At 41.0% G+C, this 22,398-nt stretch overlaps 1 protein-coding gene across 1 annotated transcript in view; it reads right to left on the bottom strand.

Annotated features, from left to right (window-relative positions):
• The window catches only part of Ziz (dedicator of cytokinesis protein Ziz), a 526,511-nt gene that overhangs the window by 47,338 nt on the left and 456,775 nt on the right, over positions 1-22,398 (bottom strand). Inside the window, exons 31-32 of the mRNA XM_071669140.1 lie at positions 18,942-19,088; positions 10,429-10,692 (exon numbers count right to left, since the gene is read on the bottom strand). Coding sequence (XP_071525241.1) covers positions 10,429-10,692; positions 18,942-19,088 — 411 coding nt within the window. The remainder of the gene's footprint in view (positions 1-10,428; positions 10,693-18,941; positions 19,089-22,398) is intronic.

Here is a 22,398-nt window from a genome sequence, read left to right as displayed (position 1 = left end):
TTAATTGATAGACGCACGAAAGAGAGACTTTTGGATGTTAATGTGCTGAGAGGTGCAACTGGAGGGATGTCTGATCATTATCTTGTGGGAGCAAAGGTGAAGATTTGTGGGGTTTTCAGAAAAGAAGAGAGAATGTTGGGGTGAAGAGAGTGGTGTGAGTAAGTGAGCTTGGGAAGGAGACTTGTGTGAGGAAGTACCAGGAGAGACTGAGTACAGGATGGAAAAAGGTGAGAACAAAGGAGGTAAGGGGAGTGGGGGAGGGATGGGATGTATTTAGGGAAGCAGTGATGGCTTGCGCAAAAGATGCTTGTGGCATGAGAAGCGTGGGAGGTGGGTTGATTAGGAAAGGTAGTGAGTGGTGGGATGAAAAAGTAAGATTATTAGTGAAAGAGAAGAGAGAGGCATTTGAACGATTTTTGCAGGGAAAAAATGCAAATGAGTGGGAGAGGTATAAAAGAAAGAGGCAGGAGGTCAAGAGAAAGGTGCAAGAGGTGAAAAAGAGGGCAAATGAGAGTTGGGGTGAGAGAGTATCATTAAATTTTAGGGAGAATAAAAAGATGTTTTGGAAGGAGGTAAATAAAGTGCATAAGACAAGGGAGCAAATGGGAACTTCAGTGAAGGGGGCTAATGGGGAGGTGATAACAAGTAGTGGTGATGTGAGAAGGAGATGGAGTGACTATTTTGAAGGTTTGTTGAATGTGTTTGATGATAGAGTGGCAGATGTGGGGTGTCTTGGTCGAGGTGGTGTGCAAAGTGAGAGGGTTAGGGAAAATGATTTGGTAAATAGAGAAGAGGTAGTAAAAGCTTTACGGAAGATGAAAGCCGGCAAAGCAGCAGGTTTGGATGGCATTGCAGTGGAATTTATTAAAAAAGGGGGTGACTGTATTGTTGACTGGTTGGTAAGGTTATTAAATGTATGTATGATTTATGGTGAGGTGCCTGAGGATGGGCGGAATGCTTGCATAGTGCCATTGTACAAAGGCAAAGGGGATAAGAGTGAGTGCTCAAATTACAGAGGTATAAGTTTGTTGAGTATTCCTGGTAAATTATATGGGAGGGTATTGATTGAGAGGGTGAAGGCATGTACAGAGCATCAGATTGGGGAAGAGCAGAGTGGTTTCAGAAGTGGTAGAGGATGTGTGGATCAGGTGTTTGCTTTGAAGGATGTATGTGAGAAATACTTAGAAAAACAAATGGATTTGTATGTAGCATTTATGGATCTGGAGAAGGCATATGATAGAGTTGATAGAGATGCTCTGTGGAAGGTATTAAGAATATATGGTGTGAGAGGCAAGTTGTTAGAAGCAGTGAAAAGTTTTCATCGAGGATGTAAGGCATGTGTACGTGTAGGAAGAGAGGAAAGTGATTGGTTCTTAGTGAATGTAGGTTTGCGGCAGGGGTGTGTGATGTCTCCATGGTTGTTTAATTTGTTTATGGATGGGGTTGTTAGGGAGGTGAATGCAAGAGTTTTGGAAAGAGGGGCAAGTATGCAGTCTGTTGTGGATGAGAGAGCTTGGGAAGTGAGTCAGTTGTTGTTCGCTGATGATACAGCGCTGGTGGCTGATTCATGTGAGAAACTGCAGAAGCTGGTGACTGAGTTTGGTAAAGTGTGTGAAAGAAAAAAGTTAAGAGTAAATGTGAATAAGAGCAAGGTTATTAGGTACAGTAGGGTTGAGGGTCAAGTCAATTGGGAGGTAAGTTTGAATGGAGAAAAGCTGGAGGAAGTGAAGTGTTTTAGATATCTGGGAGTGGATCTGGCAGTGGATGGAACCATGGAAGCGGAAGTGAATCATAGGGTGGGGGTTAAAATTCTGGGAGCCTTGAAGAATGTTTGGAAGTCGAGAACATTATCTCGGAAAGCAAAAATGGGTATGTTTGAAGGAACAGTGGTTCCAACAATGTTGTATGGTTGCGAGGCGTGGGCTATGGATAGAGTTGTGCGCAGGAGGGCGGATGTGCTGGAAATGAGATGTTTGAGGACAATATGTGGTGTGAGGTGGTTTGATCGAGTAAGTAATGTAAGGGAAAGAGAGATGTGTGGAAATAAAAAGAGTGTGGCTGAGAGAGCAGAAGAGGGTGTTTTGAAATGGTGTGGTCACATGGAGAGAATGAGTCGGGAAAGATTGACCAAGAGGATATATGTGTCAAAGGTGGAGGGAACGAGGAGAAGTGGGAGAACAAATTGGAGGTGGAAAGATGGAGTGAAAAAGATTTTGAGTGATTGGGCCTGAACATGAAGGAGGGTGAAAGGCGTGCAAGCAATAGAGTGAATTGGAACGATGTGGTATACCGGGGTTGACGTGCAGTCAATGGATTGAACCTGGGCATGTGAAGCATCTGGGGTAAACCATGGAAAGTGTGTGGGGCCTGGATGTGGAAAGGGAGCTGTGGTTTTGGTGCATTATTACATGACAGCTAGAGACTGAGTGTGAACGAATGGGGCCTTTGGTGTTTTTCCTAGCGCTACCTCGCACACATGAGGGGGGAGGGGGTTGTTATTCCATGTGTGGCGAGGTGGCGATGGGAACAAATGAAGGCAGACAGTATTGAATTATGTACATGTGTATATATGTATAAGTCTGTGTGTGTATATATATGTGTACATTGAGATGTATAGGTATGTATGTTGTGCGTGTGTGGACATGTATGTATATACATGTGTATGTGGGCAGGTTGGGCCATTCTTTTGTCTGTTTCCTTGCGCTACCTCGCTAACGCGGGAGACAGCAACAAAACAAAGCAAAATATATATATATGTATGTCTGTTATATGTATATGTATTTATTTATTTTTATTTATTTATTTTATTTATTGTGCTTTGTCGCTGTCTCCTGCATTAGCGAGGTAGCGCAGGGAAACAGACGAAAGAATGGCCCAACCCACCCACATACACATTTATATACATACACGTCCACACACGCAAATATACATACCTATACATCTCAATGTACACATATATATACACACACAGACATATACATATATACACATGTACATAATTCATACTGTCTGCTTTTATTTAATCCCATTGCCACTCCGCCACACATGGAATAACACCCCCTCCCCCCTCATGTGTGCGAGGTAGCGCTAGGAAAAGACAACAAAAGGCCCCGTTCGTTCACACTCAGTCTCTAGCTGTCATGTAATAATGCACCAAAACCACAGCTCCCTTTCCACATCCAGGCCCCACACAACTTTCCATGGTTTACCCCAGATGCTTCACATGCCCTGGTTCAATCCATTGACAGCATCTCGACCCCGGTATACCACATCGTTCCAATTCACTCTATTCCTTGCATGCCTTTCACCCTCCTGCATGTTCAGGCCCCGATCACTCAAAATCTTTTTCACTCCATCTTTCCACCTCCAATTTGGTCTCCCACTTCTCCTCGTTCCCTCCACCTCCGACACATATATCCTCTTGGTCAATCTTTCCTCACTCATTCTCTCCATGTGACCACACCATTTCAAAACACCCTCTTCTGCTCTCTCAACCACATTCTTTTTATTTCCACACATCACTCTTACCCTTACATTACTTACTCAATCAAACCACCTCACACCACACATTGTCCTCAAACATCTCATTTCCAGCACATCCACCCTCCTGTGCACAACTCTATCCATAGCCCACGCCTCGCAACCAAACAACATTGTTGGAACCTTTATTCCTTCAAACATACCCATTTTTGCTTTCCAAGATAATGTTCTTGACTTCCAAACATTCTTCAAGGCTCCCAGAATTTTCGCCCCCTCCCCCACCCTATGATTCACTTCCGCTTCCATGGTTCCATCCGCTGCCAGATCCACTCCCAGATATCTAAAACACTTTACTTCCTCCAGTTTTTCTCCATTCAAACTTACCTCCCAATTGACTTGACCCTCAACCCTACAGTACCTAATAATCTTGCTCTTATTCACATTTACTCTTAAGTTTCTTCTCTCACACACTTTACCAGACTCAATCACCAGCTTCTGCAGTTTCTCACATGAATCAGCCACCAGTGCTGTATCATCAGTGAACAACACCTGACTCACTTCCCAAGCTCTCTCATCCACAACAGACTGCAAACTTGCCCCTCTTTCCAAAACTCTTGCATTCACCTCCCTAACAACCCCATCCATAAACAAATTAAACAACCATGGAGACATCACACACCCCTGCCACAAACCTACATTCACTGAGAACCAATCACTTTCCTCTCTTCCTACACGTACACATGCGTTACATCCTCGATAAAAACTTTTCACTGCTTCTAACAACTTGCCTCCCACACCATAAATTCTTAATACCTTCCACAGAGCATCTCTGTCAACTCTATCATATGTCTTCTCCAGATCCATAAATGCTACATACAAATCCATTCACTTTTCTAAGTATTTCTCACATACATTCTTCAAAGCAAACACCTGATCCACACATCCTCTACCACTTCTGAAACCACACTGCTCTTCCCCAATCTGATGCTCTGTACATGCCTTCACCCTCTCAATCAATAACCTCCCATATAATTTACCAGGAATACTCAACAAGCTTATACCTCTGTAATTTGAACACTCACTCTCATCCCCTTTGCCTTTGTACAATGGCACTATGGAAGCATTCCGCCAATCCTCAGGCTTCTCACTATGAATCATACATACATTAAATAACCTTATCAACCAGTCAACAATACAGTCACCCCCTTTTTTAATAAATTCCACTGCAATACCTTCCAAACCTGCTGCCTTGCCGGCTTTCATCTTCCGCAAAGCTTTTACCACCTCTTCTCTGTTTACCAAATCACTTTCACTAACCCTCTCACTTTGCACACTACCTCAACCAAAACACCCTATATCTGCCACTCTATCATCAAACACATTCAACAAACCTTCAAAATACTCACTCCATCTCCTTCTCACATCACCAGTACTTGTTATCACCTCCCCATTAGCCCCCTTCACTGAAGTTCCCATTTGCTCCCTTGTCTTACGCACTTTATTTACCTCCTTCCAGAACATCTTTTTATTCTCCCTAAAATTCATAGTCTGCCTTTATTCATTCCCATCGCCACCCCGCCACACATGAAATAACAACCCCCTACCCCCTCATGTGTGCGAGGTAGCGCTAGGAAAAGACAACAAAGGCCCCATTCGTTCACACTCAGTCTCTAGCTGTCATGTAATTATATACCATACTTAATTGCTGTCTCCCGCGTTAGCGAGGTAGTGCAAGGAAACAGACGAAGAATGGCCCAACCCACCCATAGAAACGTGTATATACATAAACGCCCACATAAGCACATATACATACATATACATATGAACATATAAATACATATACATACACATACACAGACATTACATACATATACATGCACATATTCGTTCTTGCTTGTCTTCATCCATTCCTGTCGCTAACCAGCCCCACAGGAAATCAGCATCGCTATCCCCTGCTTCAGTGCCAGGAATACAGACAAAAAGGCCCCATTCATTCACATGCAGTCTCTAGCTGTCATGTGTAATGCACCGAAACCACAGCTCTTTTTCCACATCCAGGCCCCACAGACCTTTCCATGGTTTACCCCAGACGCTTCACATGCCCTGGTTCGGTCCACTGACAGCAAGTCGACCCCAGTATACCACATCCTTCCAATTCACTCTATTCCTTGCACGCCTCTCACCCTCCTGTATGTTCAGGCCACAATCACTCAAATTCTTTTTCACTCCATCCTTCCAACTCCAATTTGGTCTCCCACTTCTCCTTGTTCTTTCCACCTCTGACATATATCCTCTTCATCAGTCTTTCTTCACTCATTCTCTCCATATGTCCAAACCATTTCAATACACCATCTTCTGCTCTCTCAACCATACTCTTTTTATTTCCACACATCTCTCTCTTACCCTCACATTACTTACCTGATCAAACCACCTCATATCACATATTGTCCTCAAACATATGATTTCTAACATATCCACCCTCCTCCGTACAACCCTATCTATAGCCCATGCCTCGCAACCATATAACATTGTCGGAACTACTATTCCTTCAAACATCCCTATTTTTGCTCTCCGAGATAACGTTCTCTCCTTCCACACATTCTTCATCACTCCCAGAACCTTCACCCCCTCCCTCATCCTGTGACTCTCTTCCACTTCCATGGTTCCGTCTGCTGCTAAGCTCACTCTCAGGTATCTAAAACACTTCACTTCCTCCAATTTTTCTCCATTCAAACGTACATCCCAATAAGCTTATCCCTTAACCCTACTGAACCTAATAACCTTGCTCTTATTCACATTTACTCTCAACTTTCTCCTTTCACACACATTTCCAAAGTCAGTCACCAACCTCTGCAGTTTTTCACACGAATCAGCCACCAAAGTGTATCATCGGCAAATAACAACTGACTCGTTTCCCATTCCCTCTCATCCCCAACAGACTGCATACTTGCCCCTCTCTTCAAAACTCTTGCATTTACCTTCCCAACCACCCCATCCATAAACAAATTAAACAACCATATTTGAGGCATGAGGTCATACATTCTTTTAAACTTCTGTACCCTCTCATCTGTATCATGAGCCATGTATGGGTGTAGGTCTTTCAAGTCCTGTACTCTGATAAAGTCTTTTGTAAATCTTGGTATTTTCTAAAACCTCCTCTCTATTCATTTCACTGGTTTTGAGACTATAATGTTTTCCGTTATGAATACATTTTTGAACTTGTTATTCAATTTCTCAAAACTCCTAACATAATTCTCTACAATTTTTCCTTCTGAAACCCTTAGCCTAATTAGCTGCTCTTTAAATCAGTTCCAAAGGAGTTTATGGAAAAGTTGGAATTTTCTCCTGCTTGTCCACAATATTCTTCTCTAAGTTTCTTTGTATCTCTTTTCTTACCTTGGTATACTCGTTCCATGCTGTCTCATACCGTGAAAACACTGGTTAGCTTAAGTGCGATCTATATCTTTGCCACTGCCAATCTTGAAGCTCCTCTGCTTTTTGCCATCTTTTATTAAACTACTCTTTACTCTTTCATATCATTACCTCTGTGTTTACGACTACAAGGTATTCATTTTCCTACCTCTTCATTGCATATTTCACAGAACCCTTCAACATCAAGCCCTGGTTCCTTGCTACTGAATTCCACTTTTCAATCTGTGTTACCATAAAAATTGTTGGGGTTTTTGTAGTTTCCACAATTATCTCTCCTCTTTATTTTTTGTCTCACCTGTGCCCTACTAATGTCCTCATTTACCATGTAGCCAAACTAAAGCATTAAATGATCACTTTTTCCAGTTGTTGTATCAAATATAATCTCAATACCGAAGCTAGTATGTACGAGGATAATATCTAGCAATAAGGGTGTATCAGTGCCTCCCACCCAAGTGTGCTCTCTGACTTGAGAGTATATGAAATTTTCATGTGTACACCCTAAAATCTTCTACCTCCATGACTTCCTATTATCATGAGAACCCAAGTTTCCTCAGTCTTATCTCTTTATAACTGACATCCCCCATTATCAGTACTTTACCACTTTTGAGAAGTGACAGTTCAACAGCTCCATATACCATCCTGATTGGTCTTTTACTGTTACCATTATACATTTGATGTGGATGGCTGGTATTTTTTAAAGCAATATGCATCAACACCGCTATACACTTCCTCCCTACTGATTTCTTTTTCATATTTGATTACGATTTCCTGCATTAGCAAGGCAGTGCACCAAAACCAGAGATCCCTATCCACAACCAGGTATCACAGACCTTTCCCTGGTTTACCCATGCAACTTCACAGATTTTCTTCCTATTGTGTAATGTATGAATGGTCCATCCTTCACTATTTCTCACTGTGTATTTGTTCTGGGTGGTTGCAATGCTTTAAAGGATTATACATTATTTTAAAGGATTATATATAACATCAACATCACTATGTATCTCTTCACTATGGAAACTCCTTCTATTAAGTATTGTCTCAATGGGCCATCCTCCACTATTTCTTGAAACTTAAGCCTGTCACTTATCAAGAGGGCTAATTCTCCCTGTCCTTTGCCTCCGTTTTCCTGCCTTACTATCATGTACCTCTCTGGGTGAAACAAGTGATATTTTATCATGTGCATTTCCCTTATGTGGTCCTTGAATTCCAGCAATTTACCATTAATCATCAATCCATCAACATATGAATAAATTATTTTCAGTCTGATATTTCTATTCTCAAAAACTCCTACCCTTTCAACTGTGCTAGCAGAGTTGCTCTGTCATTTTGCCTAATTTGGCATTTCCAGGTTTCTATCTTCTGACTTTATTCATTACTTCTTTTCCTCTTCCTTTGATCTATCACACATGATTAATATCCTCCTAAATTCCACATTGTTTTTAAATTTCTTAGCTTTCCTAAGCACTTCCTGGCTCTATGACTCCAAGTCAAATGTAACCATAACCCCTTACATTTTGATCATAATCACCTGTTCTTCACCTTTCTTTTATCACCAAATTTGCAACTAGCATTTCTATAGCTTCCAATAATTGTTTAATTAATGTTTTTCTTTCTTATCTTGCTTACAATCTTCTTCTAAACCAAAAATAATCAGGGATTTATGTCTTATCATCCTTATTTTGCTAATCTTTCTCATTTTTGTGCCATCCACTTTCTATTTAGATCATTCACTGTTGAATTATCAGCCTCTGTGTCTCTGGTATTTTCTAAAATCTCTCTTTTGCATACCAAGAAATTGGTATTGTAAGGTGTGTACTTTTGTCAATCTTTCAGCAACTAGACCAAAGACCATCATTATTGTTCCATCACTAACAGTGCATATTATTCTTTCTACAACTTTACTTAATTTTCAGGGTACCTGTTTTGTACTACCCTGGCTTTATGTTCCTCTGTATCAATCTTCATGCTTTCTCTGTCGATCAGCTGCCAAAATTGCTCCTTCTGCACTTCCCTGCCTGTTACTGTCAAGAGTTTCTGCATGTGTTCAAGTCCTTCTGTTAATGTTCCTTCTGCAAGTCCTTGCCCACCACTGTCAATACATTCTGTATGTGTGTTTAGTTCTTTTCTCTACCTGAAAAACCTCTAAGACATCTAGAAAAGACCCATCAGACCTTTGCTCTGGATCCTTGCAATAGATAAATGTCTTTCCAGTGACCTACATCAAACCGTTAAGTCCCCATGTTTGTTGGAAAACTTGGCAATCTAAGTTTCCTTTCTACTCAGCTGCACGGTCTTTGGGAAGTGCAGCCTATATCAATCAGAGTGTAATGTGGTACTCTACTGCCGTCACCCACATCAGCACCAACGATGCTGTCATTCAAACCTTGTCCAATCATAACCAGGGTAGAGTGCATGTCCTCCCTAATCCTCTTTTCCATTTTACATGACATCTGTATCTTCCATCCAAGTGGATTCTTTCAATTCCCAATTAAGTTCATCTCAGTAGAAAGTCAACCTTTCTCAAGAATGAAGTGGGTAGCTGGCACCTTGGTGCCAGTTTTACATACCCTTTGGGGTTGGAAGGCTTGCACTGAAATTACATTGCACTTTAGATTTGGTTTACAGTGTGAAACATCAAAATTATGATTTACAAAAAAACTTTGTCAAGATGAAAAAAAGGGAGAAAACAATGAAGATTAAAAGGTCAAACATACTATAAGTAAACAACGATGATCCTAGTTCTTGAAATAAAAAAAAACTCTGAATGGAAAAAGAAATCTATTCCTTATTCCCCCCCTTAAAAACAATGTAAGCACTAATGAATGGATATCAGATGAAGCAGGAAATGTCTATACATTCCTTTGAATGTCTCAAAGCTTTAGATTTATGATAACTGGCTAAAGAGGAAGTGGTGGTGACCAGTAGCTCACATAAGGTGACTGCAACTCTAGCAGCAGATGGCTGGTAAACCCCAAAGTATTAGTGAGATGCTGCCTTATTATTATTCCAAGGGGATTACTGTTCTCAGCTGAATTCTGTAAGGGACATGTATTGTAGAATAAAGCTTTCTACATGAGTCTGAGAACAATTTAATCAGCTGAATTAGACAAGCTTAGTGTTATTTTCCAAGTTATTTGTAGTTAATTCAGTATTACATGAAGACCTCTAATTAATTTACTCCCTATTACCTTGGAGAATGCCAAGATACATTGTAGAAATGAAATAAATAGAAGAGAGAGATGGGTATCAACTAAAGGTAATTATACAATATGGTTATATTATTGGATATTCTTTTGCAATGTTATGACAAAAAAATAAGAAATTTAATCAAAAAGTAACAGGTTTTAGGCCTAAGCACTTAACATAAAAGTGGGATCCTGTAAATCAAAAGTTGATCAATCTTCAGCTGCTGCTTTTCTTTACCAAATATTAATGAGAAAAATTTTTGTTCCCACCTTTTACAAGAGAAATACAGTAGTAGCTTCAGCTGCCACATTAACTGTACAGACTCCTTACCTCTGTGTCAATTATTTGGATTCTCTTCTTTACATAAGGAAATGAATAATTTGTCTTGAGGATAACTCGCCGCTTCCACTGCTCCTCCAACTTGCCATGCGCTTTGCCTCCTTGGGTAAATGGTGTTTCAAACATGAAAGTGTTTATGTTGTTGTTACGGTCAAATTCAGTCTGACGATTAGCTCGCTCCTCCTCTGGGAAGTATGGAGAAACATGGGTAACTTGAACATAAGCATAGCGAGATTCAAGGTCGTCTGCATCAACCTGAAAATAAAAGCATAAACAATAAGATTTGCGTGAAATCATAGATAGGACTACTCCTTAACATACACAATTACTTTGAAGTACCATAGTGAACACTGCATCATTGACTCAACTTGGCTACAAGATTTAACTTGCATCTCATAGGCTGTGAGTAGTTAATTTAGTTTTACTATGGTACAATCAATTAGAGATGTAATGTATTCAGTTTCAGTAACATTTAAAACCAAATGAAATAAAACTAACATCTTTTACATTTGTCAACTTTAGTGCACAGATCAACCTCCCAAGCAAGATAAGACTGCTCCTTTGGAGAAAGAATATGGCAAATTTACTCTTATGTACCACAAAGAATATTGCACCATCAATCCACTTGGCTACAAACTTTGACTTGCATCTCATGGGATTTGAGTTATCATTTCTACCTTTGTTCTATGACCCAACAAATTACAAAAGTAATAAGATCAGTTTTAGTACAGAAAGCACTCAGAAATCATATGGGCTTCATTTCTGGAAAACCTTTCAGATGCAGGATTTATAAGTGCAAATATTTTAGTTCAATGGGAACTGAGGGGGTTAGGTTCTTGGGTCAGGCAGAATAAAGTGGAGAAATGGTAAATGTCTAAGAACAATGATAAATCAATAGTAAACTGTAAACAAATGTTTTTTGCATTTATATATACACATATACCATATTACTATGGCACAAGTGTTGGTATTATTAAAAGTGTTGTGGTTGGTGCTGGGGTTGCTGAGGTTCCTGTGGTTGCTGCTGGGGTTGCTGTGATTCCAACTGGTACTAGGGTGGCTGTGGTTGATGTTGCTGGAGTTGTTGGTAATGAATTCAGTTTTAGTAATGAATAAAAATGCTTGAAATCAAAATAACATCTTTTACAGTTTTCCACTACAAGTGGGTGAACTTCCAAGCAATCCACTACAAGTGGGTAAACTTCCAAACAAGATAAGACTGCTCCCTTGGAGACTTAATATGGCAGACCTACCCTAAAGTATCACAGTAAATATTATATTGCATTACCAACTCCACTTGGCTACAAGCTTTAACTTGCAGTTCCTGAACTGTGAGTAGTTAAAATTTACCATACTTCTAACGGAAAAACATAAAAAAGTACGGAATTCAGTTTCAACACTGGAAACACTCTGCATCTGTGAGGGCTTCATTCCTGGAAATCTTATGAAGCAGAATTAAAAAAATGCATATGCCTTGGTTCTATAGAAAAAAGGGATCAGACTAAATATATGAGGGTAATGGTAAATGTTAAAAACAGTGAAAAAAAGAAAATATATTCCACCTATCTGTCTATCTGTATCTCGGATGCCAATTCCCTGTGGTAACTCCCATCAAAGTGTTGGCCATAGCAAAAGTCTCCTTGTCCTTACATGCCTCTCTTGCATTATTCAGAAATATGTTTTCTATGTATCTTTGATGATGATGATGATGATGATGATGATGCAGTGAGGCACTGAAGATACAGATAAAAAGATAGAAATTTTTTTAATCATACTTGATTGCCACTTCCCATGTCAGTAAGGTAGAATCAGGAAACAGATGAAGAAAGACTGATCCACCCATATATAGAACATATATACATACATGCACATGCACGTAGATATACATATCAACATATACATACACATACATATGTATATATATATATATGGTTTCAGAAGTGGTAGAGGATGTGTGGATCAGGTGTTTGCTTTGAAGAATGTATGTGAGAAATACTTAGAAAAGCAAATGGATTTGTATGTAGCATTTATGGATCTGGAGAAGGCATATGATAGAGTTGATAGAGATGCTCTGTGGAAGGTATTAAGAATATATGGTGTGGGATGCAAGTTGTTAGAAGCAGTGAAAAGTTTTTATCGAGGATGTAAGGCCTGTGTACGTGTAGGAAGAGAGGAAAGTGATTGGTTCTCAGTGAATGTAGGTTTGCGGCATGGGTGTGTGATGTCTCCATGGTTGTTTAATTTGTTTATGGATGGGGTTGTTAGGGAGGTGAATGCAAGAGTTTTGGAAAGAGGGGCAAGTATGAAGTCTGTTGGGGATGAGAGAGCTTGGGAAGTGAGCCAGTTGTTGTTCGCTGATGATACAGCGCTGGTGGCTGATTCATGTGAGAAACTGCAGAAGCTGGTGACGGAGTTTGGTAAAGTGTGTGAAAGAAGAAAGTTAAGAATAAATGTGAATAAGAGCAAGGTTATTAGGTACAGTAGGGTTGAGGGTCAATTCAATTGGGAGGTGAGTTTGATTGGAGAAAAACTGGAGAAAGTGAAGTGTTTTACATATCTGGGAGTGGATCTGGCAGCGGATGGAACCATGGAAGCGGAAGTGGATCATAGGGTGGGGGAGGGGGCGAAAATTCTGGGAGCCTTGAAGAATGTGTGGAATTCGAGAACATTATCTCGGAAAGCAAAAATGGGTATGTTTGAAGGAATAGTGGTTCCAACAATGTTGTATGGTTGCGAGGCGTGGGCTATGGATAGAGTGGTGCGCAGGAGGATGGATGTGCTGGAAATGAGATGTTTGAGGACAATGTGTGGTGTGAGGTGGTTTGATCGAGTAAGTAACGTAGGGGTAAGAGAGATGTGTGGAAATAAAAAGAGCGTGGTTGAGAGAGCAGAAGAGGGTATTTTGAAATGGTTTGGGCACATGGAGAGAATGAGTGAGGAAAGATTGACCAAGAGGATATATATGTCGGAGGTGGAGGGAACGAGGAGAAGAGGGAGACCAAATTGGAGGTGGAAAGATGGAGTGAGAAAGATTTTGTGTAATCGGGGCCTGAACATGCAGGAGGGTGAAAGGAGGGCAAGGAATAGAGTGAATTGGAGCGATGTGGTATACCGGGGTTGACGTGCTGTCAGTGGATTGAATCAAGGCATGTGAAGCATCTGGGGTAAACCATGGAAAGCTGTGTATTTGCATGTGTGGACGTATGTATATACATGTGTATGGGGGTGGGTTGGGCCATTTCTTTCGTCTGTTTCCTTGCGCTACCTCGCAAACGTGGGAGACAGCGACAAAGCACAAAGAAAAAAAATATATAGAGGGGACGGGAGCCGGGGGCCAGAAATCCACCCCTCCTTGTATTAACTTTCTAAAAATGGGAAACAGAAGAAGGAGTCACGCGGGGAGTGCTCATCCTCCTCGAAGGCTCAGACTGGGGTGCCTAAATGTGTGTGGATGTAACCAAGATGTGAAAAAAGGAGAGATAGGTAGTATGTTTGAGGAAAGGAACCTGGATGTTTTGGCTCTGAGTGAAACGAAGCTCAAGGGTAAAGGGGAAGAGTGGTTTGGGAATGTCTGGGGAGTAAAGTCAGGGGTTAGTGAGAGGACAAGAGCAAGGGAAGGAGTAGCAATACTCCTGAAACAGGAGTTGTGGGAGTATGTGATAGAGTGTAAGAAAGTAAATTCTCGATTCATATGGGTAAAACTGAAAGTTGATGGAGAGAGGTGGGTGATTATTGGTGCATATGCACCTGGGCATGAGAAGAAAGATCAAGAGAGGCAAGTGTTTTGGGAGCAGCTGAATGAGTGTGTTAGTGGTTTTGATGCACGAGACCGGGTTATAGTGATGGGTGATTTGAATGCAAAGGTGAGTAATGTGGCAGTTGAGGGAATAATTGGTATACATGGGGTGTTCAGTGTTGTAAATGGAAATGGTGAAGAGCTTGTAGATTTATGTGCTGAAAAAGGACTGATGATTGGGAATACCTGGTTTAAAAAGCGAGATATACATAAGCATACTTATGTAAGTAGGAGAGATGGCCAGAGAGCGTTATTGGATTACGTGTTAATTGACAGGCGTGCGAAAGAGAGACTTTTGGATGTTAATGTGCTGAGAGGTGCAACTGGAGGGATGTCTGATCATTATCTTGTGGAGGCTAAGGTGAAGATTTGTATGGGTTTTCAGAAAAGAGGAGTGAATGTTGGGGTGAAGAGGGTGGTGAGAGTAAGTGAGCTTGAGAAGGAGACCTGTGTGAGGAAGTACCAGGAGAGACTGAGTACAGAATGGAAAAAGGTGAGAACAATGGAAGTAAGGGGAGTGGGGGAGGAATGGGATGTATTTAGGGAATCAGTGATGGATTGCGCAAAAGATGCTTGTGGCATGAGAAGAGTGGGAGGTGGGTTGATTAGAAAGGGTAGTGAGTGGTGGGATGAAGAAGTAAGAGTATTAGTGAAAGAGAAGAGAGAGGCATTTGGACGATTTTTGCAGGGAAAAAATGCAATTGAGTGGGAGATGTATAAAAGAAAGAGACAGGAGGTCAAGAGAAAGGTGCAAGAGGTGAAAAAAAGGGCAAATGAGAGTTGGGGTGAGAGAGTATCATTAAATTTTAGGGAGAATAAAAAGATGTTCTGGAAGGAGGTAAATAAAGTGCGTAAGACAAGGGAGCAAATGGGAACTTCAGTGAAGGGCGCAAATGGGGAGGTGATAACAAGTAGTGGTGATGTGAGAAGGAGATGGAGTGAGTATTTCGAAGGTTTGTTGAATGTGTTTGATGATAGAGTGGCAGATATAGGGTGTTTTGGTCGAGGTGGTGTGCAAAGTGAGAGGGTTAGGGAAAATGATTTGGTAAACAGAGAAGAGGTAGTGAAAGCTTTGCGGAAGATGAAAGCCGGCAAGGCAGCAGGTTTGGATGGTATTGCAGTGGAATTTATTAAAAAAGGGGGTGACTGTATTGTTGACTGGTTGGTAAGGTTATTTAATGTATGTATGACTCATGGTGAGGTGCCTGAGGATTGGCGGAATGCGTGCATAGTGCCATTGTACAAAGGCAAAGGGGATAAGTGTGAGTGCTCAAATTACAGAGGTATAAGTTTGTTGAGTATTCCTGGTAAATTATATGGGAGGGTATTGATTGAGAGGGTGAAGGCATGTACAGAGCATCAGATTGGGGAAGAGCAGTGTGGTTTCAGAAGTGGTAGAGGATGTGTGGATCAGGTGTTTGCTTTGAAGAATGTATGTGAGAAATACTTAGAAAAGCAAATGGATTTGTATGTAGCATTTATGGATCTGGAGAAGGCATATGATAGAGTTGATAGAGATGCTCTGCGGAAGGTATTAAGAATATATGGTGTGGGAGGAAAGTTGTTAGAAGTAGTGAAAAGTTTTTATCGAGGATGTAAGGCATGTGTACGTGTAGGAAGAGAGGAAAGTGATTGGTTCTCAGTGAATGTAGGTTTGCGGCAGGGGTGTGTGATGTCTCCATGGTTGTTTAATTTGCTTATGGATGGGGTTGTTAGGGAGGTAAATGCAAGAGTTTTGGAAAGAGGGGCAAGTATGAGGTCTGTTGGGGATGAGAGAGCTTGGGAAGTGAGTCAGTTGTTGTTCGCTGATGACACAGCGCTGGTGGCTGATTCATGTGTGAAACTGCAGAAGCTGGTGACTGAGTTTGGTAAAGTGTGTGGAAGAAGAAAGTTAAGAGTAAATGTGAATAAGAGCAAGGTTATTAGGTACAGTAGGGTTGAGGGTCAAGTCAATTGGGAGGTGAGTTTGAATGGAGAAAAACTGGAGGAAGTGAAGTGTTTTATATATCTGGGAGTGGATCTGGCAGCGGATGGAAGCATGGAAGCGGAAGTGGATCATAGGGTGGGGGAGGGGGCGAAAATTCTGGGGGCCTTGAAGAATGTGTGGAAGTCGAGAACATTATCTCGGAAAGCAAAAATGGGTATGTTTGAAGGAATAGTGGTTCCAACAATGTTGTATGGTTGCGAGGCGTGGGCTATGGATAGACTTGTGCGCAGGAGGATGGATGTGCTGGAAATGAGATGTTTGAGGACAATGTGTGGTGTGAGGTGGTTTGATCGAGTGAGTAACGTAAGGGTAAGAGAGATGTGTGGAAATAAAAAGAGCGTGGTTGAGAGAGCAGAAGAGGGTGTTTTGAAGTGGTTTGGGCACATGGAGAGGATGAGTGAGGAAAGATTGACCAAGAGGATATATGTGTCGGAGGTGGAGGGAGCAAGGAGAAGAGGGAGACCAAATTGGAGGTAGAAAGATGGAGTGAAAAAGATTTTGTGTGATCGGGGCCTGAACATGCAGGAGGGTGAAAGGAGGGCAAGGAATAGAGTGAATTGGAGCGATGTGGTATACCGGGGTTGACGTGCTGTCAGTGGATTGAATCAAGGCATGTGAAGCGTCTGGGGTAAACCATGGAAAGCTGTGTAGGTATGTATATTTGCGTGTGTGGACGTATGTATATACATGTGTATGGGGGGGGTTGGGCCATTTCTTTCGTCTGTTTCCTTGCGCTACCTCGCAAACGCGGGAGACAGCGACAAAGTATAAAAAAAAAAAAAAAATATACATTCCTATGAGTTCATGGAAAAATGAAACATGATAAGTTTCCAAGTGCACTTTTGTGTAATAATCACATCATCGGGGGAGACACAAGAGAGAAATATAAGTCAGCTGATATACATCAAAGAGATGAAGCTAGGCGTCCTAGCTTTGTCTCTTCGACGTATATCAACTGACTTATATTTCTCTTTTGTGTCTCCCCCGATGATGTGATTATTACATGAAAATGCACTTGGAAACTTATCGTGTTTCATTTTCCCCATGGACTCATAGGAATATCTTGATCACGCACAAAATTGTGATCCTTTCCAATATATATACATATATACACATGTACATATTCATACTTGCTTGCCTCTATTCATTACCAGTGCTACCCTGCTTAACAAAAAACAGCATCGCCACCCCCTGCATCAGTGAGGTAGCATCAGGGAAAACAGACAAAAAAGGCCAAATTCATTCACACACAGTCTCTAGCTGTCATTTATAATGCACTGAAACCACAGCTCCCTATCCACATCCAGGCCCCACAGACCGCCTCTCACCCTCCTGCATGTTCAGGCCCTGATTGCACAAAATCTTTTTCATTCCATCCTTCCACTTTCAATTTGGTCTCCCGCTTCTTGTTCCCTCACTGCTGACACATATATCCTCTTTGTTAACCCTTCCTCACTCAATCTCTCCATATGTCCAAACCATTTCAACACACCCTCTTCTGCTCTCTCAACCATTCTCTTTTTAATACCACACATCTCTCTAACCCTTTCATTACTTCCTCGATCAAACCACCTCACACATTTCATTTCCAATACATCCATCCTCCTCCATGCATCCCTATCCATAGCCCATGCCTCACAAACAGTTTAATATTGTTGGAATCACTATTCCTTCAAACATACCCATTTTTGCTCTCTGAGATAATGTTGTCTCCACACATTCTTCATCGCTGCCAGAGCTTTTGCCCTTTCCCCACCCTATGACTTACTTCCACTTCCATGGTTCCATTCACTGCTAAGTCCACTCCCAGATATCTAAAACACTTCATCTCCTCCAATTTTTTTCCATTCAAACTCGCATCCCAACTAACGTGTCCCTCAACCCTGCTGAACATAATAACGTTGTTCTTATTCACAGTTACTCTCAACTTTCTCATTTCACACAATTTTCCAAACTCACTCACTAACTTCTGCAGTTTCTCACTTGAACAGCCACCATTGCTGCATCATCAGTGAACAATAACTGACTCACTTCCCAGGCCCTCTCATCCCAACAGCAGAGTGCATACTCGCCACTCTCTCAAAACTCTTGCATTTACTTCCCTAACAACCCCAGCCATAAATAAATTAAACAACAATGGGGACATCAATCACCTCTGCCACAGACTGACCTTGAAAAAAAAATTATTTCCCCTATCCCCAGATGGAAAATGGTTTAACCAAAGTATGTATACCAAGTTGTCTAAACTGTTAAGCTACCCTTGTTGTTGGACAGCACAGTGTTTCACTTATTTTGTTTTCATTGTTCACTCAAGGCCTGGCCTTGATGACTTCTATTTGTGTCTGGACACTTTGATATAAAACGAGCCGAGTGAATTCCTTGTTCTTAAGAAACTTAATGAATAACAGCTTATGTTTTGTAAGAAGTTCACTCAGACATTAAACTATATATCAAATACCCAAGGCAGAGGCAAAACTAGCATTAGTTATAACAGCACAGTGAGGATAATAAAATATTTTAACCATTAATACTGAGTACCTTACATCCCATTCTACAGTAGGCAAACCCAAGAATCAAAAAAGAAATAAAAATCACATTTACAATAGATTTATTCTTCTATAAAGCCAAACTGTGCAAAATATCCTATGCTGTGCCATGTCATTATATCTCATACATGACCTGCAACTCCTCACCTCAATGTTAGAAAACTGAAAAGCTTACAAAATTTGAATCCATAATCATTTTGACAGGTTCCTTGCCGAACTTATCACAGTACTGATGATAGAGGCGCTCTGATATCTCTGCTAAAGAAGTAACTTTTGGTTCCTTATACACATACTCCTTCCCAGCTTCATCTTCAAAGTAGCTCTGGAAAAAGAATAGATTTAACTTTTAATGTTATAAATTCATTTCCTTTGTTTTAAAAATATTCTACACTTATAAATAGTAAAATAAGTCAGCTATAGTACTCAACCACAGACATAACATTTGGTCAAGCGCTAGCACTGCCCTCACAAACACCCAAAATATTGAAGAGAAGAAAATGTAGGCCCACCTGCAAAAACTAGTACTGCTACATCTCCCATCCTATTCACACACTATTCATTATCCAATTCACCACTAAACAAGGATATAGAGTTACAAAAGAAACAATATATACAGTTGCAGACTGACAAAAACAACGTGGTGGACTAGGCTCATAGGCATCAAATGAATTTTAACATTAATAAGTGTAAAGCTTTACATACTGGCCATAAGAATGAGAAGGCATGTTACAGGATGAATTCTGTTGAGATAAAAAAGATAAATCAGGAAAAAGGTGTACTTCTCTCTTAGGAGATAACGGTAAGCAAAGCACATAATTAAAAAGATAAAAAATTGTAGGCTTAATAGGTAGGGCTATCAAATTTGTCTAAAAAATTAATGATGACTTTACAATGCAGTGATGCAACCCCAACTATAATGCTCCAGTCGGTTTTGGTTTCCTTTTAAAAAAAAATATACTGAAAAGAATACAAAATGAACTAACATGATGATTCCCACACTGAAAAACAAATTCTATGAGAGCCATCTGAAGACCTAAACTTTCCTATCTTAGTAAAGCAAAGTTATTTAAGGCTACAACAAACTGATTTCAGCTTTAAAGGTGGATTTAAACTCATGGGCCAATATTTCATTTTGAATAAGGCAGAGTACAGTACTTTTTGTTCAGCAATATCACTAACGTGTGGAATGATATACAAATAAAAGCAGCTGAAAGAAACTCTGTAAATGCAATTGAAAAAGAAGACAAATATTATCTTCAAGTCCATAACTGAGTTTATTTGCTTCTCTGTTTCTGATCTCTTCTGCTATCAAAAACCTCAAAAACACCAAACGGTCTACTGCTGTTTGCACTTCATTGTAAATTTTTTTTTTTTTTTTTTTTTATACTTTGTCGCTGTCTCCCGCATTTGCGAGGTAGCGCAAGGAAACAGATGAAAGAAATGGCCCAACCCCCCCCATACACATGTATATACATACGTCCACACACGCAAATATACATACCTACACAGCTTTCCATGGTTTACCCCAGACGCTTCACATGCCTTGATTCAATCCACTGACAGCACGTCAACCCCGGTATACCACATCGCTCCAATTCACTCTATTCCTTGCCCTCCTTTCACCCTCCTGCATGTTCAGGCCCCGATCACACAAAATCTTTTTCACTCCATCTTTCCACCTCCAATTTGGTCTCCCTCTTCTCCTTGTTCCCTCCACCTCCGACACATATATCCTCTTGGTCAATCTTTCCTCACTCATCCTCTCCATGTGCCCAAACCACTTCAAAACACCCTCTTCTGCTCTCTCAACCACGCTCTTTTTATTTCCACACATCTCTCTTACCCTTAAGTTACTCACTCGATCAAACCACCTCACACCACACATTGTCCTCAAACATCTCATTTCCAGCACATCCATCCTCCTGCGCACAACTCTATCCATAGCCCACGCCTCGCAACCATACAACATTGTTGGAACCTCTATTCCTTCAAACATACCCATTTTTGCTTTCCGAGATAATGTTCTCGACTTCCACACATTCTTCAAGGCCCCCAGAATTTTCGCCCCCTCCCCCACCCTATGATCCACTTCCGCTTCCATGGTTCCATCCGCTGCCAGATCCACTCCCAGATATCTAAAACACTTCACTTCCTCCAGTTTTTCTCCATTCAGACTCACCTCCCAATTGACTTGACCCTCAACCCTACTGTACCTAATAACCTTGCTCTTATTCACATTTACTCTTAACTTTCTTCTTCCACACACTTTACCAAACTCAGTCACCAGCTTCTGCAGTTTCTCACATGAATCAGCCACCAGCGCTGTATCATCAGCGAACAACAACTGACTCACTTCCCAAGCTCTCTCATCCCCAACAGACTTCCTACTTGCCCCTCTTTCCAAAACTCTTGCATTTACCTCCCTAACAACCCCATCCATAAACAAATTAAACAACCATGGAGACATCACACATCCCTGCCGCAAACCTACATTCACTGAGAACCAATCACTTTCCTCTCTTCCTACACGTACACATGCCTTACATCCTCGATAAAAACTTTTCACTGCTTCTAACAACTTTCCTCCCACACCATATATTCTTAATACCTTCCACAGAGCATCTCTATCAACTCTATCATATGCCTTCTCCAGATCCATAAATGCTACATACAAATCCATTTGCTTTTCTAAGTATTTCTCACATACATTCTTCAAAGCAAACACCTGATCCACACATCCTCTACCACTTCTGAAACCACACTGCTCTTCCCCAATCTGATGCTCTGTACATGCCTTCACCCTCTCAATCAATACCCTCCCATATAATTTACCAGGAATACTCAACAAACTTATACCTCTGTAATTTGAGCACTCACTCTTATCCCCTTTGCCTTTGTACAATGGCACTATGCACGCATTCCGCCAATCCTCAGGCACCTCACCATGAGTCATACATACATTAAATAACCTTACCAACCAGTCAACAATACAGTCACCCCCTTTTTTAATAAATTCCACTGCAATACCATCCAAACCTGCTGCCTTGCTGGCTTTCATCTTCCACAAAGCTTTCACTACCTCTTCTCTGTTTACCAAATCATTTTCCCTAACCCTCTCACTTTGCACACCACCTCGACCAAAACACCCTATATCTGCCACTCTATCATCAAACACATTCAACAAACCTTCAAAATACTCACTCCATCTCCTTCTCACATCACCACTACTTGTTATCACCTCCCCATTTGCGCCCTTCACTGAAGTTCCCATTTGCTCCCTTGTCTTACGCACTTTATTTACCTCCTTCCAGAACATCTTTTTATTCTCCCTAAAATTTAATGATACCCTCTCACCCCAACTCTCATTTGCCCTTTTTTTCACCTCTTGCACCTTTCTCTTGACCTCCTGTCTCTTTCTTTTATACATCTCCCACTCAATTGCATTTTTTCCCTGCAAAAATCGTCCAAATGCCTCTCTCTTCTCTTTCACTAATACTCTTACTTCTTCATCCCACCACTCACTACCCTTTCTAATCAACCCACCTCCCACTCTTCTCATGCCACAAGCATCTTTTGCGCAATCCATCACTGATTCCCTAAATACATCCCATTCCTCCCCCACTCCCCTTACT

The sequence above is a fragment of the Panulirus ornatus genome, chromosome 13 (assembly GCF_036320965.1).
Source record: "Panulirus ornatus isolate Po-2019 chromosome 13, ASM3632096v1, whole genome shotgun sequence".
NCBI classification, from domain to species: Eukaryota; Metazoa; Arthropoda; class Malacostraca; order Decapoda; family Palinuridae; genus Panulirus; species Panulirus ornatus.
Note: the sequence above shows the minus strand (reverse complement) of the source record. Positions and strands in the feature narration are given on the sequence as shown.